Source organism: Centrocercus urophasianus, unplaced genomic scaffold (assembly GCF_019232065.1).
Source record: "Centrocercus urophasianus isolate 14NV4802_14NV808 unplaced genomic scaffold, USGS_Curo_1.0 seq_16, whole genome shotgun sequence".
Classification (NCBI taxonomy): domain Eukaryota; kingdom Metazoa; phylum Chordata; class Aves; order Galliformes; family Phasianidae; genus Centrocercus; species Centrocercus urophasianus.
In genome coordinates, this window is record NW_024884711.1 from 1427280 (window position 1) to 1451186 (window position 23907).

At 43.1% G+C, this 23907-nt stretch overlaps 1 protein-coding gene and 1 long non-coding RNA gene across 2 annotated transcripts in view; one reads left to right on the plus strand and one right to left on the minus strand.

The window, feature by feature from the left end:
* Positions 1-521: 521 nt before the first annotated feature.
* On the minus strand, positions 522-1191 carry LOC122159539. Its single transcript, XR_006168546.1, has 2 exons — positions 1103-1191; positions 522-768 (listed from the first exon to the last, which is right to left on the minus strand). It is a non-coding gene; the product is annotated as an uncharacterized LOC122159539 (long non-coding RNA).
* Positions 1192-1647: 456 nt separating this feature from the next.
* BMPER (BMP binding endothelial regulator) overlaps positions 1648-23907 on the plus strand; it is a 143197-nt gene continuing 120937 nt past the window's right edge. Inside the window, exons 1-2 of the mRNA XM_042817593.1 lie at positions 1648-1759; positions 2440-2525. Of these exons, the coding sequence (XP_042673527.1) occupies positions 1648-1759; positions 2440-2525 (198 nt within the window). The remainder of the gene's footprint in view (positions 1760-2439; positions 2526-23907) is intronic.

Consider the following 23907-nt stretch of genomic DNA (forward strand, 5'->3'; position numbering starts at 1 on the left):
CATTATACTTAGGCACTGCTCCCAATTTTATTTCCATGGAATACGAAATTCCCTCTTTTTATAGCTGCTTTCTTTAACGGCATCAAAATTATCACATGTGCCTATGCAGCTCAACCTGTTCAGACTGATATTTTGCAACAGGAAAAGAAATCGGCTTTCTTTTTTCATGGGGAGGGATCTTGCTAGCGATTTCGACAGGCTTACAAATACAAGATTTCTGTGGTCCCGTCCCAGGACGTTGGTTTCCCACTATAAAGGTGTGTGACAAATGATGTTGGAAGTGAGGCTCGGGCATCCTGCATCTCACAATGGTGCTGCAAGCTTCCAGCGGTCTGCTGGGCTTCATTCTAACAACGAACACGCAATTCTTGCGTCTGACTGGGAAGCAAATGCCTTTAAAGATAAAGCAGTCCTGTGCTGCCCGCACCTGATTTGCAGTTGCTGTCAGCTTTCTTGAAAGAACAGCTCGCATTCACTCCCCAGAAAAAGACCGTGCAAACGCGAATGAATCCGAAAGCACCTTTCAGCTTTGTCACCAGAGCGGTTTATTTCTGCGAGCTTGCGCTTCCCCCGGTGAAAAAGCACCGTGGAGGGAAAACGAGTTGCAAAGCAAACCCGGACAATCTCCGCGTAGCAGAAGGGTCACGCCGTCAGTGCAGCTCCGCGTGCAGAAGCTCAGCTTCGGCGCGCGCCCGTAGCTCACGCCGTGCCCGCGGCTAGAACGGCGACTTACGGACGGAAGAGCAAAGTGGGATCGAAGACCAGAACCTACCGGGCAAAGATGGACTCGGCAGCGCAGGTCTGGGCAGGGCGCCGTCAGCCCACGGCCGGGGCAGCCACTGGGCTCCGGCTGCCGGAGCTCTGCTGCGGCTGAGGCGATAGGAGCGGCCCCGGCAGCGCGGAGGGGAAAGAGGGAGCGGAGAGGGGAGCTCCGCGGAGCCGGCCGGGCGGCAGCCGGGTAGCAGAGCCCCGCAGTCGCTGCCCCGCCTGCTCCGCTCGTCCCCCCTCCTCGTCCTCTTCCCGCTCGCTGTCCCCAAGCACGAATGGCCCTGCCGCTAGCTGTCGGGCCAGCCGAGGGTAGCGGCTTTCCCTGCCCAAGTACCTGCTTTTGCGCGAACAGCGGACCCCTCCAAGGAGCCGAGCTTCCTCTCCTCCCGGCCTTCTTTTACCTTTCCTGCTCTGCTCCTCGCCACCCTCCCGTTCCCCGCCCCGCCCGCAGCCCCCGACGCCGCTTTGGCCCGGGCGGTGCTGGCGGGGCCGGGAGGGAGTGGCCGGGCACCTCCCGGCGGGGAAGCGGGGTCCGGGCTGGCAGCGCGGCCGCGTGTGTGCGCCGGGGGGAGGCGGCGTGGGGCCGGGGGGTGCTGGAGGAGGGACTATGGGGGAGAGGAAGGTATAAGAAGGGATGCGGGCAGGGGAGGGGGGTGATGGAAAGAGGGGGTGCGGGGCCGAGGGGCCGGCGCTGACAGCTGCTTTCCCCGCACCCGCAGTCCCCTCCCCGGGGTGGGACTCCCCGGCGGGCCGGCATCTCCCTTCCTCCCCCCCGCGCCCCCCCCCCCCCCACCCCCCCGTCCGTAACCCAGGGCCGGGGGTCGGCGCGGGCTCCGGCGTCCCGCAGGCAGCGGCACCCGCGGCTCGCAGCCCGGGACCATGCCTCGGTCCAGCGGGAGCCCGGCGGGGACACCCGGCCTCGTCCCGGCCGCTGCCGTCCTCCTGGGCGCCCTCTGCCTCCCTGGGGCGCCGGCCTCCTCCCTGCTCACAGGTAAGGGCCGGGGCTGCGGGAGCGAGAGCGGGTTTGGGGCAGGTGAATGGAGAAGATGGGCTTCCCCCTCTTCCATTTTTCTTGCTTTCTTTTTTCTTCTTCTTTTCCCCTCGAGGATTATACTTTATTGCTCTCTGGGGCGCGCAGGGAAACGCGAATCAATTTCTAGCACGAGTGGGAAGCGATTCCAACGTGACACAGTGCCGGCTAATAGGGCCATAAAGGGATTCCTAATTCGATTCCGTCTGACAGTCAGCCCGCTCGCTCCCGCCCCGTCGCCAATTGGCTGTCAGGCGCCAGGAGGATGCTCGGTTTAACGCTTGTGCAGGGCTCCTGGTCCAACACCCAGCTTTGTGCTGATTTCAACAAGCTCTGGATCTGTCATTACAGAAGCGTCCTGCATTGCGTGGAGTACTCATTATTCTCCACACGTCATCAGAGAAAAGAAAAAGCTATAAGTGGGACACAGAGCAAGTTGGGTCTGTGCCACCAATAAAGGGACGGTCACTTCTCTGCTCCCTTTGGCATGCTCACCTGCTCAAAATGGACAAATTGGGGCCAAACTTAAAGTTGAAGGCTAGGAATGGAGCGGGAGTTAAGTGAGACTGACAAGTCATCACCCAAAACCAGCTGGGGGAATTGAAATACGTCAATATTTTTAATTTTTATCTCTCTTTCAGGATCTGTTGCAAAATGCGAAAATGAAGGGGAAATTCTCCAGATACCTTTTATCACAGACAACCCTTGTATAATGTGTGTTTGCCTGGTAAGTTTGGATTTCAGATAATAAGAATGTTCAGGCCTGCGCTAAAAGTAACAGAACAAAGGGGGGAATATTTTACGTAATCAAACCTCAGGTAGCTTTGTTGCCTTTACGTAATATGGGGTTATCTCAGCACCGAGCTAATGGAAAGTAACCCAATCCTTGATCTGGCAGTGGCTTGACTTTAAAACTCTCAGGCACAAAGTTAGACATGACTTTAATGTGTCATTGCAAAACTGCGTGTGGTGTGTGAATTTGGAGATGCTTTCAGGAGTCGGAGGTGTGCACGGAACCCTTTGGTGTAGCTCAGCAAATAGGGTGACAAGCAGGGGTAAGAAATGTTGCTGCTTCGAGCTTCCGTGAGGTTGGCTTCCTCTGGGTGTGAGGTGAAGTCTGCAGGGTGCTTTTACAGAATCACAGAATGGCCGGGGTTGGAAGGGACCTCAGTTCCCTTCCCTCTCCATCCCCCCTGCCACACGCAGGGTCACCAACCTCCACATTTAATACTAGACCAGGCTGCCCAGGGTCTCACCCAACCTGGTCTTGAGCACCTCCAGGGATGGGGCATCCACAGCCTCTCTGGTTGCTTTACATGTTGGGATCAGATGACAAGGGATGCTTGTACTGGTGCTTTGCTCCAGGATGGCACTGCCTGCCCTGCTGGAGATGGAGCAGTTAATAATGTCTTGTGCTAATACACGTTTTGGGGAGAAACATCCCATTTCCTTGTAACTTTACATCAGAGTTGAGCATTTTGGGAGCAATTCAGCCGGATACACCAAGGCTTAGGAGTTATTGAAAAATAGTTATTCTAAATAAAACTTTGCACAACATACTTAAGAGAAAGCCATAAACCTTAATGTGCTGTTGCATGCAAAGGGAAGCATAGACCAGCAAGTGCTGTGCTTTATGTTTTGGAAGTTACTGAGTAGTGGAATGCACAGAATGTTTTCTACTTTAGGAACAAAATCTCTAGGCCCCCCCACTTCTATTACTGCTATAAATCTGATTAGCATTAGCCTGCACTATTATAACCCTATAAAAGACTTAAAGAATTGTTTCAGGCTGAGTTTTAGAAGGCAATTTTGGCAACTGTAGGAACCTGATCTTAAGCCCATTGAGTTTGATGTATGTCACATGGATTCCAGTAGATTTAAAGTGAGGCCCAGCGATAACTTTTTAGCTAATAGTGATAAAGAATAAGTTATTGATTCTTCTGAACAGAGTGGTGTGGGGAAAGGAGGAGTAAGGGATGTGGTGAGTAAAGAAATCAAAGGGAAAACAAAAAAGACACGAAGCTGTGTTTTATCATGGATCACCTTCCCAAATATGTCTGCCACCACTCTTGCTAATGGAAGCTGGTGTTAACCAGCGAGGAAGCAATTTATCTGTGAAGGAGCAGAAGTTCAGTCTTGGACATGAGGGCAATAATGCAGGGGAAAATACTTATATTTATAGATCTCTCTAGACCTTGGCTTATTAAATCAATGAGCACCCTTTTAGTGCATGAACATGAAGAAGTGCAAAAAACACTGGATATAAGAACTCTAAATCTTTGCAGTTACTGGGGCATATTTTAGAGAAATGGCAAATGAGGGCACTTGGTTCCCTTCAGTGGAAGTAAGATACCACATTTCCTTAGTATGGATGCCTAGAAAGTTACTGCATTGGAGATGCTCTGTTTCATTTCTGCCAAAGGGTAAATGTGATCTCTCTTTCTTGACTGGGAAGCCAGGAGGCCAGGTAGAGGAGAATGAGACTAGCTTGGAGATACTGACTTTGACACTGTACAGCATCCCAAGCAGTGACTTACTGGACAGGCTGTTGCTGAAATCTTTGTTCAGGCCTTACCACAAGGGAAAAGATCAGTTTTAGGAGGTCTGGGGAGATAAGAAACAAAAGATGTGATATGGTGATTTGTTACCAGGAGGGGAAAGAGAACCAGTTTTCCTTCCATCCAACTAGAAATATCAGTTGTTTAATAGTGATTCAGTGAGGAACTTTCTCTGGAAGACCGATCATCCTCTACAAGCATAAACCTGATCTATGTCTGTATCTTAAGAAGAGAGCAACTTAGAAGAGAACTTAATCAGCTGTTCCAGGAAGGAAAGAATTGCTGTCCAGAGAGGACAGACTATTTGACAAAGGGCGCTTGTCTTAAGACCAAGAAGAAAGCAGGTAACTGAAATATTGGATTGAATGCTGACAGGTTTCCCTTATCAGTGATGCTTTTCCATAGCTTCAAGCTGTCATAAAGAACTGCACAAGTTGTGGAAATCTGAATGGAGTATCTAAATAAAGTCTTTCCATGTCTTTCCCATCTCACTAATGAGGGAAGACTGAACTGAAATGCTGGAACCAAATCACCAAATGATTAGTGACAGAACTGACTGCAGATCGTGTCTGCAGTGCACAGGATTGCATCCTGGCAAGGCAGAAGAAGGGAGGCAGCATGAGCAAGGCAGTCTTCATTTCACAGTCTCTTAACAGGCTGAATATGTTAAAAGGGCAAAGGAAGACGTAGTACTCTGAGAGCAAATGTGGTAGAATCTAGAAACTCAAAGGTCGTGAATATGTTGCCATAATGCAACAAAGGTTTCAAAGAGAAATTACAAATGCAATTTCTCATACAACACTGACAAGCCTTGCTAGAAAGTCCAAAACCCCAAATTTGTCTATTCTCACTGACTGTAGGAGACTGAGCAGGCTGATGTTTGTGACAGGAACATGAACAAAGTAAATAATGTAGACACTGACTTTGGCAGGGGCTGCTTTGCTAAAGCTTGTAGGTGCCATTTGAGAGTTATTGGCAACACAAAATCCTGAACACTGAGGATCTCCTGGAGGCAGCCAAGTGCAGCTACCAACTGAGATGAGTTCATTCGTAAGCATGTGCTTTAACATGTGAAAAGAGAAGTTGTAGTGATAAGGGAATTCAGAGTGGGGGACATGTGCTGGATTTCATATGCTGCACATAGTAAATCATTCACTTCTCAAGTACAGATAATATTTTTCTAAGGAAAAGGCTCTGTGTCCACCATGAGATAACACTATTGTGCACTTCTCTGTCATACTGAAATGTAGTGGAGTGCACAGAACTGTCCTGGTGCTTGCCTCCTAGTATAAGGGAACAGAGGTCAGAACTGGGAGCGTGTGTGAATGTACACTGTAGCTCTGTATGCAAAGAAATATCAGCAGAACAAGGCATTGCAGATAATGCTGGAAGTTGCTTTTGTGATGTTCTCAAGTGATAATGTGGGAGTATGCTTTAGTTATGATGTGCAATTCAGCACAGAAGTAATCGGATGATAGTCTGTGGCTAGTGATACAGAGGATACCAGGACAAGAGGATCCTGTGATCCTTCTCTTGTTAAACTGCTATGAAGTTACAAGCCCTAGAAATATTTTCTGGTAGGAAGGATGAGAACTAATAAAGCCACTTTAAGCTTTACACTTTACTTATGGCTAATAAAGCTTTTTTTTACTTTTATTTATTGGATGTGATTACTCATTACGGTTAAGTACTAACAAGATCAAAATCTGCAGGCCCTAAAGTTACAATCTATAAGTCTTTGCTTTATTATCATTATAATGCCCATTAAAAACGGTCATTTTAAACATCTGCAAGGCAATAGTTTCAAAGTGAGCTTTTACAATTACACTTCAGTGCTGTTATACTGCTGTCCAGCTAATCATCTCTAAGCACTTAATAAACGTGAATGAATTTGATCTCCAAAGAAATGATCATTAATTACAGCTGACTGCAAGGAGTGAGCTTTTTATCTTTTTCTTTTTGCATAGAAAAACATCAAAGTCAAAGAGAGGTTGTAGTTTATCCACAAGCAATTTCTTGTAGTGTGATGAAAGCTTAGGTCTCCTAACTCTTTGTCTAATGGTTTGACCACAAAACTATCCGCTTTCACTTCACTTGCACTTTACGAGAGGGTGTGCGTGGATTCGAGGTAAAAATATATAACATTAATAATATTCATAATGGAACTATATTGATTCAGTTCAAGAAACTAATTCTTTATTCCAGGTATTAGATGTTTTAAGACTGCTTGGGGTTATATCTAGGCTACCTAATGCAAAAATTCTCCTCTATAATATTCTCACAAATCCGTGGAAACACGTGTTTATTTCAATGCAGAGGAAGGTTTTATACACTTTTTAAGTTTTGGGGGGACCCAAACATGTCACGCCTTCAGATGCAGACTTAAATATTTCAGATGTGAATGTATTATTTTGAGGGTTGCAGAGGCCTGAGTGAATTGGTCTTATGTAGAAACAGAACTTCATGAATGTGAAAATTTACCACACTTTACTAAGTTTGTAGTGCAGATATGTTCTGAGGATTTTGAAATGTCAAGAGGAAAATGCTATTAATGGAGAATTGGGGGGAACATTTGATTACATTTCTTTTATATGGGTGTGAGCATATAAAATAGGCATGGAATATTTTAAGTTCAACTTTGGTACAGTAGTAAATGACCAAGTGCAAGAGAGTTTTTGTTGGTACAGCTTTTTGGCTGGAAGATATCTAAAACTCAAAATAGAAGTAGTCTCACACCTGATATTATAGCATTTGCTTTCAAGAAATATACATGTGTGGAAAAGACATAAAAATGCTACAGCCCGACAGAAATGGGTGAAATGAGAGCCTGTGTATAATTTTAGGAGGAAAATGTAAAAACCTCCCAGGATCGGCTTAGCCTGAATTAAACTTTGAGTGCTATTGTGAAGGTGAGATGAGCTTGGGGGTCACAGTGCTGATGGGTGGTGGTGAGGAAAGCTGTGCCATTTTCGGCTCGTGTATCATCATCTATGTGAACCCTGAGCATCTTGCCAGAAGCAAGCAGGGATCCAAGAATAACCTATTCATTGGCCAGTGGTGGGTGTATGTAATTTTAAAATGAGTGGATCAAAAATGCCAGTAGAAAGAGATAGGTGAAAAGCCAGGAAGTGCAAGGAAATAGATAAGTGCACCTTAGCTAGTGATATCCTGCACATCATAAGAACATATCTCAGTTTGGCAGGAAATCACTCTCATTTTGTCAGGAAGGATTGTATTTTATTTTCCTAAATACTTTAGAACAAAGTGGGTTGTGTCAAGAAACAGCTGATAAATGCCAGTGGTGATCTTGACAAGCCACATCTAAAACAGTGCCATTCCCCCTACTTTTCCTCCCTTCCCTCATGCCTGAGCCTCAAATTTGCCAAGTGTACCTGAGGAGTGGTAATCATATGTCTCAACCTTTTATCGCCTAAATCCAGAACAGAAGGAAATAAATGTGAGCCAGAAAGTATAACCAAGTGTTGGAAATCTGAGAAAAGTTTGGAGACAGGAGCCCAAGAAACTAGAAATCAGAGTTTTGCTTGGCGTAAGTTTTATTCAGCTAGAAACATCATTCTGTAGTTTAAATTTCCGCTTTTAAATCCAAACGCGCAATGTAGAATTTGACCTTTGCTCATAAAAAATTATGTTAAATTTTTCATTATAAGAGCTAGTGTTCTACCTAGCTTGAACCAACTGAATAGAGAAACCAAGTGCAACAAACCAAAAAATGGAAGAAAGAACCTCTGTCCCAGTTCTTGTTCCCAATAAGATCCAACTCCACGTTGTGGGCTGAAGCAAGGAAGCTGCTAGATTTGCTGAGATTCTTTACCTATAACATAGCTGATTCCTGTGGCACAATATGCAATTCAAAAGCTAGCCTGAGAGCAAGTGTTTGACACATGTTCAGTGAAGATGGCAGTGTTTTCATACATCAGGATTCAATTGTTGTTGCGTCAAGGTATAATGCAGCCCAGATGACTTCTAGTGGAGAAGTGCACATTTGAAAAAAAATCATCAAACATTTATTTCATACCTACTTTATTTAATATAATTTCAAGAGTTTACATACATCAGCTGTAGAATCTACCAAGATTGCATCTTCTTTCAATTTAAATACTCTTGGTCTCCATTACTGCATAATATAATCAGCTTTCTTTTCACCCACAGAAATAACAAACAAAAAGACAAAAAAAAAAAAAAAATAGCCTAAGATATGGTAGTGTGCTGGTAGTCTTCAGCCCCGTATTACTGCAAAAGAGAACATTGTTTTGATCAATGTTTGAAGGGTTCCTGGAACACAAACATGCCCCAACATGATGAAAGCTTTATTAGTTTTTATCCGATTTTAAAAAAAAAGATACAGATGTATATGACATCTTTTAAATGAGGAGGAAAAAAAAACACAGTGCCAAAAACAAACCCAGAAAACAAAAACCAGTTAAAACTCCATGTCTGGTGCAACTTGGAGTCCAATATGTACTTCCACAGGGAGACCAAGGAACAGCACATGTAGATGAAGATAGTTTTGCAAGTGAAAAGTGAATTGAATCAGGAGCCAAAGCAGGTTAATTATCTGTTATACAGGTGATTGCTTTGATAGGCTCTCCTAAAAATAATTCAGGTAGATTCTGCTCTTAACTAGTGCAATACCTGTGCATAAGGTGAGACTTTCATCTGAGAATGACACGTAACTAGCTGATGGCAGAAGATGGTGACTCTGACTTGTTCCTCTAGGTTTACAACAGCAGTGTTGAGGCAGTGTTCAAGTCAGCCTAGTCCCGTGTACAGATAAGGCCACACTGGCCAAGTAGCACCACGTGTAACATCTCCAGGTAATTTTCACTTCTGAGGAACAAATACGGGTTGAATAGCAGCATGTTGGGTCTGTGCCATCTGTGGCTCTTTTGAAGTCCACTTGCTGCACATCACTTCACATCCCAGAGCAGTCCCACAGCCTGCAGGCTAGATTCCTTTCAGATCAAAAAGTGCTGCTATCAGTCCTTCTTTGAGCAGGAGCCCGGCTCGGTGTTCCTGTGCTGGCATTTCTGACTTGTGTGAAACCCAGTTGGAAGAGAGGCTCCAGCTGCTGATGGGTGTCCAGCCAGAGGAGCAGGCTGGAGCAACGGCAAAGAAAAATCTCTCCAAACCCCCACGCTGTGGGTGAGATTTATACATCCCTAAATAGGTATCTGTGCCCTCAGCTCATGTTTTGTCGTGACGTTTATTTTGGAGGCACAGTGTGCAGTCATGTGTGACAGCTTGTGATTAAGCCTTTGTGGAAATGTGCAGGCTTGAAGAAGCTATATCATGGTGTTCTCAGGCCACGTGGGCTAGTGAGGAAATCACTGCTTGCACATTTCTAACACAGAGTCAGCTGTATCGAGCAAGCAGACATATGCACACAGTGCTGAACTGATTGTAGTTCTTGGCAAAACCCTCCTGGAAGAGTGCTGGTGATATGTCATTGCAATAATGATGAAGATCCAATGCACCAAGTATGGAAATGAGATTCTCGTTGGCGTAATTAATGGATTAGAGAGCTCAGATACAAAAGAACATATTTAAATTGCATAAATAATATGGAGAAAAGTATGAAGGGCACAAAAATACCATAAACTAAATGGAAAAATGTAATATAAATTGCAAATGTCTTTGGAATGTATCTACAATAAGTGCAAAATGGATCAGTCTAAGTTAAGGCACTTTTTTATTGCCAATAAGAAAAACATTATTAAAGAGCTGGTCCAATATCAGAATGGCATTTTAAAAGCATACAGTTACCTGTATATAGTTTTTATTAGCTTTCAAGTTTCTTCCATTGAGTTGTTAACAGTCTTCTTAAGAATTATGGTCCTGTAAGTGAATGGTTCACAGTGTCAGTACTTCTGGTGTTCTGCTTTGTGCTGCTATATAAAAATAGATATTTTTTCCCCACAAAATATCTGGTTTTATACCCTCATCATTTTTAATAGGAATTTTTGAGGGAAGAAAAATATTAACCAACAACCAAAAAAATCAAATGAAAATGCAACCTTTATTATATTGAGCTTACGGTCAAATAAAAGGCCATTATGAAAAAAAAAAACCAGAAACCCACAACAAAACCAACAGTATTGTATAAAACCTTTTACCTGTAAAACTACTATTAAAATGACTATCATGCTGGTACTTGCTCATGTTGTACCTAGTAACTGCTGTAATTACTTCCTCTGAGACCTCTTGTCCTCTTCATCACATGCATTAGGCTGCAGCTAAAAAATCTCTAGTCTGACCACTTGTCAGATTTAGCTTTGTGCACCATTTTGCATCCATCTGAATCAAGTGCTGAGCTCTCTGTCTAAGTGCAATATGAGCCTCACCCCTTCTTGCCCTTCTGTCATCCTCAGGAGTTGACCTTGCTTACTTTCTGAGACCTGTATTTTTTTTTTTTTGTCCCTCCTAATTGACTTCTTTTCCAGTTTTTGCCTTTTTTTTTTTTTTTTTCTTTTTTTTCTCTTTCTCCTTTTCTTCCTTCATTTTGCCTCCATATCTGGAATCTTCTTACTTCAGACAGTGCTCAGAATTGAGCTGTTAGACTAGGTCTGCATACTGCTATCTCAGCGAAAAGATAACATGTCTTCACGTGCTGTCTGTGGCTTGTATCCTCTTTAGGTGTTCTTATGTTCATTTCTACACCTGTTCTACACAGCAACCTCCTGTCTATGGTCTTCATTTTCTGTGTTGTTTTTTGTGGTGTTCAGGGAGGGAGGCATATATTTGTGCCATGAAGTGCTGCTGAGGAAGGCAGTAAATAGCATTAGTGCTGGAAGTCTGTTAGTTTTTGTGAGCACGAAAGATGGATATGTGGTGAAATGGTATTTAGAAAATGGATGAAAAAGATCTGGCACTTTCGCTGACCAATTGAGGTCCCAGTTTTTGGAGTACCCATTATAAATAAGCATATTCTCAACGCTTCAATGTTAAAGACTGAATCTGAACTGAAGATTAACTCTGCTTTAGAGCTGCATGTACGCACCTTCTCTCTTGTAGCTGAGATGTTATGTGGGGCATGGAAGCAGAAGCTCTGCACTCCTCCTTGCCCAGGAGGATGCATACTGATGCATCCTAGAGTTCTGTCCAGGAAGAAGAGATTTCTGACAACTCCTTGGTTAAAAGCATTGTGCTTGTTAATAATTCCTAGCGTCTTTATATTCAATTATACTCATAGAATCATAAAATCATGAAGGTTGGAAAAGATTAATGGTCAGCTAGTCCAACTATCAACCCATCCCTACCATGCCCACTAAAGAACGTCTCTCAGTGCTACATCTACGTATTTCTTGAGCACCTCCAAGTGACTCCACCACTTCCATGGGTAGTCTGTTCTACTGACTTACAACTCAATCTGAGAAGAAGATTTTTTGAAATATCCAACTGGCTCCAAAGGGAATTGGGTTTGTTTCAGAGTTAGAAACCACCCAGATTTATTCTGATGTCTGCTTAGAGTCATACATTTGCATCTGATTTTCAGATTTATCTTATGAGTTCTCGGTGGCTGAAAAACAACAGATGCTGAATGTCGTGAAATTGTCTCCTCCTTTGCTGTCTGAGTGGCTTTATGCAACTGAGGCATCTTTTGCAAAAGAGCTGACAAAGCAGGCTCTAAGGATTTGTTAAGATTTGATGGTGCCATTTAGTAAAGCACCTCCATGTTGTGCTGCTTGGGAATCATTGGAGCAGGAAGGAACTGGGTAGTGTGGCCGAATAAAGTTATGTTGACGGGCAGAATGCAAAGCGTGCAAGCTTTTAGTCTGTAAATCAAGGGGTGGTGGATGAGTGGTTTGTAAAAGCAGTGGGTAAAAAAAGGGCTGCACAATTGAAATTATGCATTGCAGTGTTTTCAGTGTGGCAATGCAAGAAACCTTTCTAACAGTGTGCTTTCGGCCTAGTGTGTCTGTGATCTAAACACTTTAAGCATTTCTGGAGAAGCTTGCTGATGTGGATGTATGAGAAGTAACATTATGCACTAATACTGAACCAGAGCTTGTTTGACAAGAAAACAGTGAGGAAATAGAAGAAGCATGCAATCTGTATAACTTCTGGAAAAATATCTGTGTATGTCCAATTTAACTTGGCAGAGTTTCCTAATCCTCAAGCAAAATCTCAAAAATCAATCTGTAGTGGAAATTAAAAAAAAAATCTGGAATTCTAGGCCATGGTACTGAAAAATTAGAGTGGTTTTATGTACATGTTGTTACAAGAGGGGTGTGTTTTTGGTGCCTAAATCTGTATATAATCATTTTAGTATAGAATTTATATCTTTGATGTTATCAGGTTTCTTGGCATAATTAAACCAGTCCACATGGAAACATACAAAGGTGGGAGCCAAAAAAGGGAAGAAAAAAAAAAGCAAATCATCTACAACAAAAGGGAGGTTCACTGGAAGGCATCCAGCTGGAGAGATGAGTAAGCAGCCCCAGTCTGTTTGGTGGGCATTGCCTCTTCCATGCAAGACAGCACATAAGATATTGCTCCCATTAAAGAGTTTAGGTTAACACACTGGATACTGCTTAGACTGCACTGTTGTCTTCAGCAGTCTCTAAATGTCTTATCTCCTCCACTGAGAAGACAACTCAGAACAAGATTTCTTACAGTCATTATGCTGAGCAGAGAGATTATGGGAGGCACTGACTGCAAGGCTGGACCCTGAACTGTGTTTTGGGGCTCAGTACCTCATTCTTTGCCATTCGGGGTTCACTGCTCTGATGTGCAGTGTCACTAATGGATGACTGGAGCATCTCCTCTTGTGTCATACAGCTTAGTGATTTGAGACTGTGGAAGACAAAGAGCTTGTTGTAAAGTACATCAAGAGCAATTGATGGAGAACTTATGGTCAAGAAATTTCTTGATCTTCTCTAGGCTAGAGAAGTGTGGACACAATGGAAGAAATGTTGCTTCTTTTCCAACCCAGACTAGGCTATAACTTGGTGACGAGGGCCTTCTCTTATTGCAGAATAAGGTACAGTTAATAAAATCTTAAATTTCTAAGACCTCAGGAGAATGCTTTTCAGTTTTCTTTAGTTCAGCTTCAGGTTCTCATTTTTACATGGCACTTAAGTCTCTCATCATAAAGAGCCCTGCTTACATTGAAGGTGTGAAACCTTTGGGTTTCGGGCCATCTTTCCCCCCTCCCTTGTGATTTTCCTCCTGGCTGCCTGGGTAGTAGTGCTGCTGCCTAAGTTCTTGCTTTTCAAAGGGAACAGTGCTGTCTCACACAATGAAGTCATCTGTGGCTGCATTTCTTAGCACTTCAGACTTCCAGCCAGTCATAATCCCTTTCCTGACATTTGAGTCTCATTAATTGGGTTAACAAGATGCTATCTGCACTCCATACTTATGTAAATATAATCTGCTAGCAAAGATCTTAATGGCACCTGATATATCACACTGCCTTTATTACATCTATCAAGAGGTACCACTGCAGGAATCGCTTCCAAAACAGGTTGTGTTCTTTGTCCCATGGGGCTCCTTATAAGCCATGAGAAATGCTGGTGGTCAAGGCCAACTGTTCAGATGTCTTTAAAGTGTCCCACCGGTGACTGAAAATCACTTTGTCAAGATGACAAATGGCTTGCATATACCCCATTCACCTCATAGCTTCACTCTAATGTCAGCTCCATTTACTTGTCAGGAATGTTTTTTTTTTGTTTTTTTTTTTTTTTTTAAACTTCCAGCAGTGCAAGAAGGAAGGCATGAGAGGGACATACACCAAGAAAAAAATCTGCATCTATTGCTCTATTCAATGTGTTACTATACTCAAGATTCACCAGCTTTGGACATTCCCAGATCTGTTTGTATGTACATGTGCAAAGCAGAAAGAAGGGAATTTGCTTTTCAGAAGTGAGAACTAGCCCTGCAGGGCAAAAATTATGCAAAAACTTGTTTTAACCACTGGATTTTTCAAGCAGAAAGTAGTTGTGCAATACTAGTTTCTTATTTTGGACAGCAAACTTCTTTCCAGAGCCATATTTAAAAATAGCTGGTTAATTAACTGGGTCTACCCAGTACATAGGGCATTGTGCGTGTGTCTGCTCTGAGGAGCTCAGCTCAAACCTCCTGAACTCATGTGGGTGGTTTAATTGATGGCAATGGTATTGTCATGCGGCTGAGCAAGCAGGGCTGTGAGTGAGGGTTGCTACATCTCGCCCGAAAGCAGCAAGGGCCAGGCCGCAAAATATGGTCAAAGTCAGCAAAAGGACTGCGAAAGTGACTTTGACAGCTTTGACTTTTTGTTGCCTCTCAATGACTTCCATATCACTTCTGCTTGGTTCACAAGTCCAAACGTGCTTTTTCTCCTAGTAACTGCAACGTTGTCTGAAGCTTTGAAAGCCAAAATCCAAAGCCAATTTGGACACAACAAAGGGGAGCTTATCCCACTGTCTTTCTTGTAGCAGTAAACGTTTGTGTTCAGAAATCTGAGTGGATCTAAAGCAGAAACTCATAGAAAAGAGATGTGTCACATAAAACATCATTGTGGCATATCTTTCTCTAACTCATTTTTCCCATGGCCTCAGCCTCTCTCGCTAGCACCAACTGGGTGAAGATATTCCCAAATGCTGATAGTGCACAGCAGCTGCAGCAGTAAGGAATGAGCCCCACGATCTAAAAGCAGCAGAAAAAGACCCTGAAAACTCTCACCCACTTTGGACAAGTCTTGGCCAAAATGCTGCTTATTTCTGAATAACCTCTTCCCTCCCCCCCACCCTTTTTTTTTTCTTTTTTCTTTTTTTTTTGTTTTTCCCAAATGCCAGCACTATGTAGCACAGGCAACATCACATGAGAAAACAAATGCAGGGTCAGTGCTCAGCTTACTTACAAGTTCATTAAAACACCAGTGTCCTGAGGCTTTTTGCCTACATAATTTTATAATAGAGAACAGACTCTTGTTGCTTTCATTTGGGCTACTATTCTTTTGTTGTTGTTCCTCAAGCATTTTGGTCCTAGTTCAAAACGTGGTTCAATTAAATGAAGAGGGGTTTTTTGGTGCTTTCCAGTTTGAAAGCGAAGTTTCTTGGAGTCCTCTGGATTATGAAGCTGGGATTGACAGGGATTTTCCTGACAAAATTACATTAAAAAATAAATTGTAGGTTGAAAATTTGGAAGAAAACAGAAAATCCTTCCCTTACCTCCCCTCCCCATCCAAGATCTCCTGTTGCTGCTTCTGGCATGCATCACATCTTTGAGGATACTGTATCATGAGAAAACTGTCACTTGGTGATGTATTAGGGTAATATATCATGAGAGCATCGTTTCTTTAGAGGATATGGGCAGTAAAAGACATGATTCTGGCCAGACAGAGCAGCAGGGGACCTTGCTTTTTTTTCTTCCTTTTTCTTTAATCTAACTCAGTTTTTGTGTTGTACAGAAGTGAATTTCTTCATGGGATATGACTTGTTGCAAAGTTAGGAGGCCCATTGGGCTTTTTAAAGCCTTTAAGAAGTACATTGCCTCAAGGGCTGCTTTGTTCAACATTTTTAGAACAGGCTCAAACCCAAGACCGGTATATTTGCCACTATCTAAATCTCCCGTGTAAAGGCTGAGTAAGCAGACTTCAGACACAGAAGGCAGTAAAGATACAATGACAGCTAACTGTTGTTTGGACAACATAGATTTGTAGATTTAGCCCATCAAAATAAGATGAAATGATTTTTACAAAATATCAGTCCTCACACCTCTTTAAAATAATTTTCAGGTCAAGTTTTAATTTACATTAATAGAAAAGAAATGATTATCAGTTAGTATGCAGCTTGCAAGAGATACAGTGAACTTGTCCAAAAATAGGAATTTTGAGCTGATGGACTTAGATTTGGTGTGTTTGGGTTTTTTTTCCTTCCAGTTTTTGTGGTTTTGCATTTCTCTTATTGGCAATCAATCTGCTGGAAAATTAAATTGACATAAACTATAGAACCAGGATGGAAATAGTTAAGAAAAATAAGTAGCGTGTTGTTGGAGGCTCTTTTGACGAAACTAGGTTAATGTTCATTTTTGAGACGGAGCAGAGCATCACATGGTGGCTTGATCTAAAATTTGTTGAATTCACATGGTTTAACCATCTCTTTTAAACCATTGGCACATCTTGTTTTTCCTTCTTCTCTGGGAGAATATATCTGCCTGATTGGCTTCCGTCAGAAGCCACGCTGGGTTTCGACCACGCTTTTCAGTATCATTCATTTTGCTCAAATTAGTTGGTCTGTGATCATCTGAAAAGTTTTGTTGGCTGATCTGTGTGACTGGGAATGTCCAGTGAGGGGCAAAGCATGAGCTCAATGGGACACAATCCTTTCTAGCAGCACAGGTACACGTATCCACCAGGAGCTTTAAAGAAATAGGTACTGCCTGTAACTACTCTTTTTCTTAGGTATTTACATCAGCTTTAGCTGGCTTTCATAATTAATATGAGTTCTTTATGAACAAAATGCAAATATATATACGTATATGTATATTGTTGAAAACACAGAAAGGGGAAAAAAGGTGTGAATTTTAAATGCATACACATTGTGAAGTGCAAAGGTCCTCTATAAGAACCCCAGAGTGTAGCCCTCCCATGAATCCTGACTCCTGGAAAACTGGATAGTGTTTTGAACAGCAGTGTAAGCTACTGGGAAATTCTGAAGAGTGCATCTTCTGTTGCTAAGAGTACATCACTCACTATTCTCTTGACACTTGGGGAGTTTTGCCTTCATCTGTATAGTTAATGAGCTCTAAGCCTAGGTGACCTAGGTGACACTTAAAAGTGGAGGTGGAAACAGGGAGACGGAGAGCAAGGAAGTCTGGATCCTGTTCTGGCTTTCCTTCTGACTTAGAGTACGGTTGTGGTCATTTAATCCAGCTGTGTCAGCTTTGTTGACAAGCACATTGGAGGAGGGACCTGCTCCTACAATGTGCTCAGGCAGTGTTTGATCTTACAGGACTCTGATTCCAGCTGCAATCTATGCTGTTTCATTAGTGCAAGCAAATGTAAGGGGAAAGGACTTCATTTTCACTATGTGATAGAGCAGCAGGCTGCTGTCAGGGAATATCAGGATTGAAGCGAGCCACAGAGGTCACTTTCCTCATGCTGGTGAATATCATGAAACACTGAAAAAAAAAATCTGTTCAGTCTAGAAGGGGTTGTGAGTGATACATCCTGAATGATTTGCTCATACTAATGTGTTTGTCTCAGTGGTGAGAAATATCAATTTGCAGTGAAATTTGGTGTCATCTTTCAGCAGGACCTTTGCTTTAATCCCATCTCCTGGGGAGTCAGTGGCTGGTACCAGTACAGAGACCTGCAGCCCTCTCCCTACTCCACATGTATGGTGGCATGGAGCTTGAAACTAAGGCAGATAAACCAAAGAGGTTACAGGGATGAGCGAGTGAATCAGAGGCAACTGTGCACACTCCTAAAAAAAGGAGAAGGATGCTCTGTCATCTGCACTGACATATTTTTTTCCTGATGAAATACTGTCATTTGCATCTGTCTAATGCAGTTTGTGCTGAACTTGTAGTTGTGTTGTACTGTGGGCAGGGCTGGAAGTACTGCAGCACATGTTTGGTTGCATCCTTCTGAATAGATCCATTAAAATGGAGAACATGCTTATATTTAATAAGGCTTTTCTCTGTATGGTGAAGCGTGTCTCTTTGTGTTTGTGAGTTTACATGGGTAAACAAAAGGAATGGTATCATTTTACAGAAGATGGTCACTGTTTCATAGAGGAATATTTTTCCACCCCATACTTAAAAGAACATCCAGCATGGTAGACCATTTTTGTTTTAGCAAGGAAATTTTGATTTTGTGCAAGGAAACAAGGGAAATTGGACTTTCTTTCTTCTGTTACTCCCCTTGACAGTGGTCTGAAATGCCTGCAAACAGCTCTCCCTGGGGAGCAGTGTCTCCTCCCTGGGGCTGCACTGCACAGCTCCGGCTCAGGTGGGGAAATGATCCTTGCAGACAGCAGTCTCACAGTACTTTGCAGGTCCCTCCTGCTAGATCAGCTTCCCCAGTTGCAGGGAAGTTTGCAGATGAGCCCTGAGATGTGAAATTCCAGCAAGAGTGCCAAAAGAACAGGGGTAGTATTTTCAGAAAGTGCCTCAGGATTTGTCTAGAGTTATGCACGTGCCTGAGCCTGTTCTCGAGTTCAAGCTGGCATGATATCGAGGCTGTCTGCATGAAACGGGTGCAGAGCCTGCGCTCCCCAGCTTTGCTGAGGGACAGAGCCTGTGGCCAGTGTTGGCCCCTGGGCTTTATGTGGAGTGAGCATGGCTCTGTGGGCACTGTGAGGCTGCCCTGGCTGTGTGCGATGCCTGGCAGAGCTGGCAGCACCAGGCTATGGCCTGCTCCAACCCTCCTGCAGCCCACACTGTGCCTCACCGTGCCATAGTGACTGAAGCACGCAGGCCTCCTTCCTTTTAAATGGCCCTTTCTTCACACTGGAAAGCCCCATCCCAAATTCCCTGGGGGTAGATTTCACCATTGTTTGAAAATTGTTATTGTTTTGGAAGATTATTCTTCTTGCAGGATGCTTCAGGATGCTCCAGGAGGAGTATCATCAGTGTTACTGATGAGATGCTGGCGGTACTGCGATGAGCAGTGGTCAAAAGTGAACAGTTTCAGGATTAGCCATTAATGGTAGCTCTTGCTTCTACCAGATCTGTTCCTCTTGCTTTTACAACAAGCTCTCTATCGCTTTCTTTGGTTAAATGAAAATTTAAGCAGCATTTATCCTATTCAGTATGAACCCTTGACATCCTCAGGATAACAGAAACGCAGTGCTAGTCTTCTAAACACATTTACAAAAAAGAAAAAAGAAAAAAAAAGAGACGAAACCTCTGAATTTTTACATGGAAATCTGGCCTCCTGAGAATCCACATCTGCTTGGCCTTCCGCAGCCGGCCAACAGCCAAGGCTGGGGCTTGCAGTACTGCTGACGGGTGCAGCCCTGAAGAAACAAAACGGACTCCCAGTTTTTATCTCTTCCAAGCCACATCCAGGTTGAAAAGAGCCATCCTCCTGGTGGCTGCTGTGAGCCGGCTGGAGCCCAGTGGGGAACCCTGTAAAAGTTGGCTGCAGCTTCCAAGCTGTGGTTTGGCACACATCTGCTCTAAGGTCTTTGCCAAATATTCAGATTTATTTTTAGGGTCTTTTTTTTTTTTTGGTTGTTGGTTTTGTTGTTGATTTTTTTTTATATGTATTTTTTTTCATGTTGGCATCTTATTTAACTGTAATTCACAGTTTAATGCCTTTAGTCTGATATATTTTGTCACTAGACAGGGCTACTTTGTGCAGAGACCTTTGTTGGAAGGTAAAAATATGAAGTGTATGTGGAAGTTGAACAAATTATGTTGAGAGGGGATTGTAATAAAGGCAACATGAAGTGGCACCACCAGTATTAGCCCTAGCTAATATAACTCTCTCATATGGGAATTTGGCATCACCTTTGCAAGCCAGGTTCAAGAAGAAATCTTTGGTTCCCACTGGCAGAGTGTGGAAGAGGGGAGAAATGCGGGCACCTGACAAAACTTTCTGGTCTTCTGCCAGATGCATTAAAAAGCAACTTCTCCACTATTGGGTTCTGTAAGCACAGGGGAGGAGCCCAGGGTGATGCTGCAGCACATCCCTACATTTTCCCTTCTGAGGGAGCCCCAAATTCCAGTGCAAGTCCTTTACCGGGTGCTCGTGGGGAGTTGCATCAGCTGTGGCAGCATAGTTCTGGATCAGCCTGATCTCTTTTAGAAAATACATATTTTTCCAACACTAACAAAAACCTTAGCTGATCTCTTGCAATGTTCTCTCCCCTTGTGTGGGTGTGTGTGTGCCTGAGCACCAAATTAAAAAATAGGAAAAAAAACCACCCAGATGTGAATCTATAAGCCATCTGTTTAAAATAACTACGGTGCAGGACTATAATTACAAGTTATTTATTATGAATCTTGGGATCCTATTATGGATTTTGACTGACTCCCAGGTTTCTGATTTAGCAAATGGTTTGTGTATTTATGAGCCATGTGTCTCTTCCGCACTTCTTGGTGCCAGAGTGCATGTCCTTTAAACAAAAGGAAAAAAATCCCCCACCTTCCCATAACTGTTGGCTTCTGAATGTTGCTGTCTAAGAAGTTTTCTCTTAAGAACAGCAGAAATCAAAGTGTCTGAGAGCTTTCAACAACTCCAGGGGTGCTGTTGACAACACAGATGGAGGTTTGGTAATGCAGCGCTCCTGCATGCAGCTACCTAGCAACATTTTAAATGTATGTTTGGGACAAATAGTGAAATGTTATGTTATGATTACTGGGGATAGCAGGGGGATGCATTTGGAAGGAGAAGATTTGTTGCTGAAGTCCGTTTGCTCTTGCAGCCCGCTTTGCCCTTGTGAAACAGGAGGGAGGGAGGCAACAAAATTGAAACGAGCAGATGGACAGTATGCATTAAGAGCAGTGTTTTGGATGACAGTGTGAAAAATACCTGCTGGTGACAATTGCTCTTTGTTTTATCCTTGTACTTTTACACCCTGTGGGCCTGGGAGATCTGCGGTGGATAATGCCTGACTGCAATAGACTAAACAATGATTTACCAGCCCTGTTTTATCTGCTGCTGCTGTCCTATGCTGGATCAGCACAGTATTAACCCTTTCCTCCACATCTTCTGGCCTATTTTTTCCACATTTTGCCTGCACAGGGAGTTAGGCACTTTAGGGTGGCATCTGACAAGGCCAGTTTCTGACCTCCTGCTTGCCTGCAACACCAGCTGCAGAGGAGGAACACCATCTTTACAAATCCCACTCTGCTTCAGGGCTTGGCTGCCTTTCTCCTGGTGGCAAAGGACTGGCTCTGCTTACCTGGGACACACAGAGCTGGTCCTGTAGACAGGAGGCTATAACCTCTTCTTCATAGGACAAAGATGATCTTATTCTTCTCTTTCTCTTTTCTTTTTCTTTTTCTTTTTTTTTTTTTTTTAAAGTGGAATTAGTTGCACCATGAACAATTAAAGTGATTTACTTGGAATAGCTACTTAACGTAAAACAGCCCTTGTTCTCTTTGCCAGGTCATGAACTCCAAAATCTTCCATCTATAGCTAGGTTATGACTCACACTGGGTTTTTCTTTCTTGTTCCAGTTACTTGATCCTCACCTGTACTGAAGGTCAGGAGTTTGGGCTTTAACCACTAGTATTGCTGATGGTAAGGGGAGTGAGATCCAAATTTAGCTGTACTCGCTGATTGGCTCAATGGCACCAAATTTGTTATTGGCAGAGATTATTTCTTATTTAAGTGACCTAGGCTAAAGTAAGGGACAGTATCTAGCAAGCATCTTCTGCTTAAATATGTGTTGGGCTCATCCTCAGGATTGTAAAGGAATGCTCATGTCAGGATATACCTGAGGGCAGGGCAAGGAAGTCCACGCTTGGGAGAAAGGGGGAGAAGCTGGCTGGAAAGTTGGGCTACAGAAGACATTTGCCCTGGGAGTATGGCCTCAAACCTGTTGGTTTTCAAGGAGTGTTTGGGCACTCAGACGTATGGTTTGAATCTTGGGTGGTCCATTGTGGAGCCAGGATTTGGATGATCTTTGTGAGTGCCTCCCAGCTCAACTCAGGGCATTCTGGGAATGAGGGATCAAAAAGCTATACAGATCTCTTTTCCTCTTCTTTCATCCTCAATAGTGATTCCTTCCTCAGGGAGTGTGATGGGCAGCTGCCTGCCAAGCCCCATAACACGGGTTCTACCCAGCTAGGTTGACCTAGTGGGACACAACATGTCATACATCCAGTGAATCCATGATGTGCCTCAGTCAATCGTGTCCTCCAAAGGAACACACTACACAATGGATTTTGCTCTTCCCTCGAATTCACTTTCACCATGCAGAAGACTGTCCTGCAGATAGAGGGAATGGTGCCACTACACTTTTTAAATCTTGCATTGGACAAAGTTTTGCTAAAGATAATCAGATCTTATCAGAACCCTTCAAAATACAGAATGTATGTAGCTGATTCAGTAAAGTTGTTTCTGCTGTCTTTTAGCGGGCTGAATTAAAGCCAAGTCAGGGGCACTGCGTTCACCTAAAGAAAAGTAGAATTTCACCCTGTGTACTAGAAAGAAGTTGCTGAGGCAGTCTTGCTGATGCAACCGTTTTGTGACAACCCAGAACTGGAGCATTCTCATAAATTCATTCTAACTAGACTGTTTACATTGCATGTATGTTTGCTCTGCAATACTGGAGGAATGCAAAGCCACCAGCATGTATTGGTGACTAGCAGTGACCTGCCTCTTCACAGTAGCTCATGTCACTGCAGCTGCATTTCATCTGAGCAGCAATTTAGAGCCAGATCCTCACTTACTGATTTCACAGTGTCTTGGCTGGAGTTATTCCTCATTTACACTGATAAGATTGAAGAGCCTTTATAGCTCCCATCAGATCAGGCAGTGACTTTGAAGAAAATAAACCTCTTATTTTAGACAAAGGGCTGGAGTGTAATAAAAGCTGTGTGTTATCCTCCACAGGCACCTTGAATGAGGCCACAGGGAACAAAAGAAAAGGACTGGAAAGCGTGGTTTAGTTTTATGATTTACATTTTTCTTCTCCTTTGATTTTTTGGTCTCTAATTAAGTCATAAGATTGGGTGAGGTGGGTGCTTGCATCTAGTAACGTCCACCTGTGTCTCTTAATGAACTGAGCTACTAATTACAGGCAGAGGTCACTTCAGAGGGCTAATTTCAGTCAGGAATTTCAAGTATCAAAATTTGACTGAAAAAAACCCTCAAGTATTTGTTTTCTGTCTTTATAGCTAGGGTTAACCAGAGTGGTTGACACTACAGGGTAAAGTCAGGCTATAAATGGAACATTTCTTCTGCTTATTGTCACACAACCTATATTGACATCCCTTAATATGATCAACGTGCTCTTTGGCCTTCATCATTACTGTCTCTTTGCTGTAGAAAGATGACACTATAATGTACAGTAATTCTACCTGCTTGTATTATTTCATTGATTCTAAGTATTTTGGGGAGAAAGAGATAAATCATGGAATTTTCTTTCATAGTGTAATATATAGCAGCCTCTTTTGAAGGACTCCTGCGTAGTCAGGTAATACTGCTAGCTAAAAATGATTTCAGTGCTGCAAGAGTGTTTAGTTTTCTCTAAGTATTTCAGCTCTTCCTCGGATGTCTGTCTTATGTCAGTATGAAAAATGACTCCTAAACTGTGTGGTTCATGGGGCAACACCTCAGGACCTCAAGGATATTTTATTAAGCACATCATGCAGCTAGCATGATAAAGTGGATTTCTTCAACAGGGCATGTTTTCTGTACTATAATGTGTTGCAGTTATGAATTATTGTCCTAGTAGAACAGTGTTTACTCATGCTTCTGGACAATTCAGAGGCTATCTTCTACTGCAGCCCTTCAAGAGCAGAGGGCGTTTTTAATCACAAAAGCTTTAGAAGCAAGAGAGCAGATTGCTAAGCTCACGTTTTATTTTCTGAGTTGCAAGAAACTAAACCATGGGTGTAGTTTCTAAGCGATATCTTCTATTTATTTGTTTG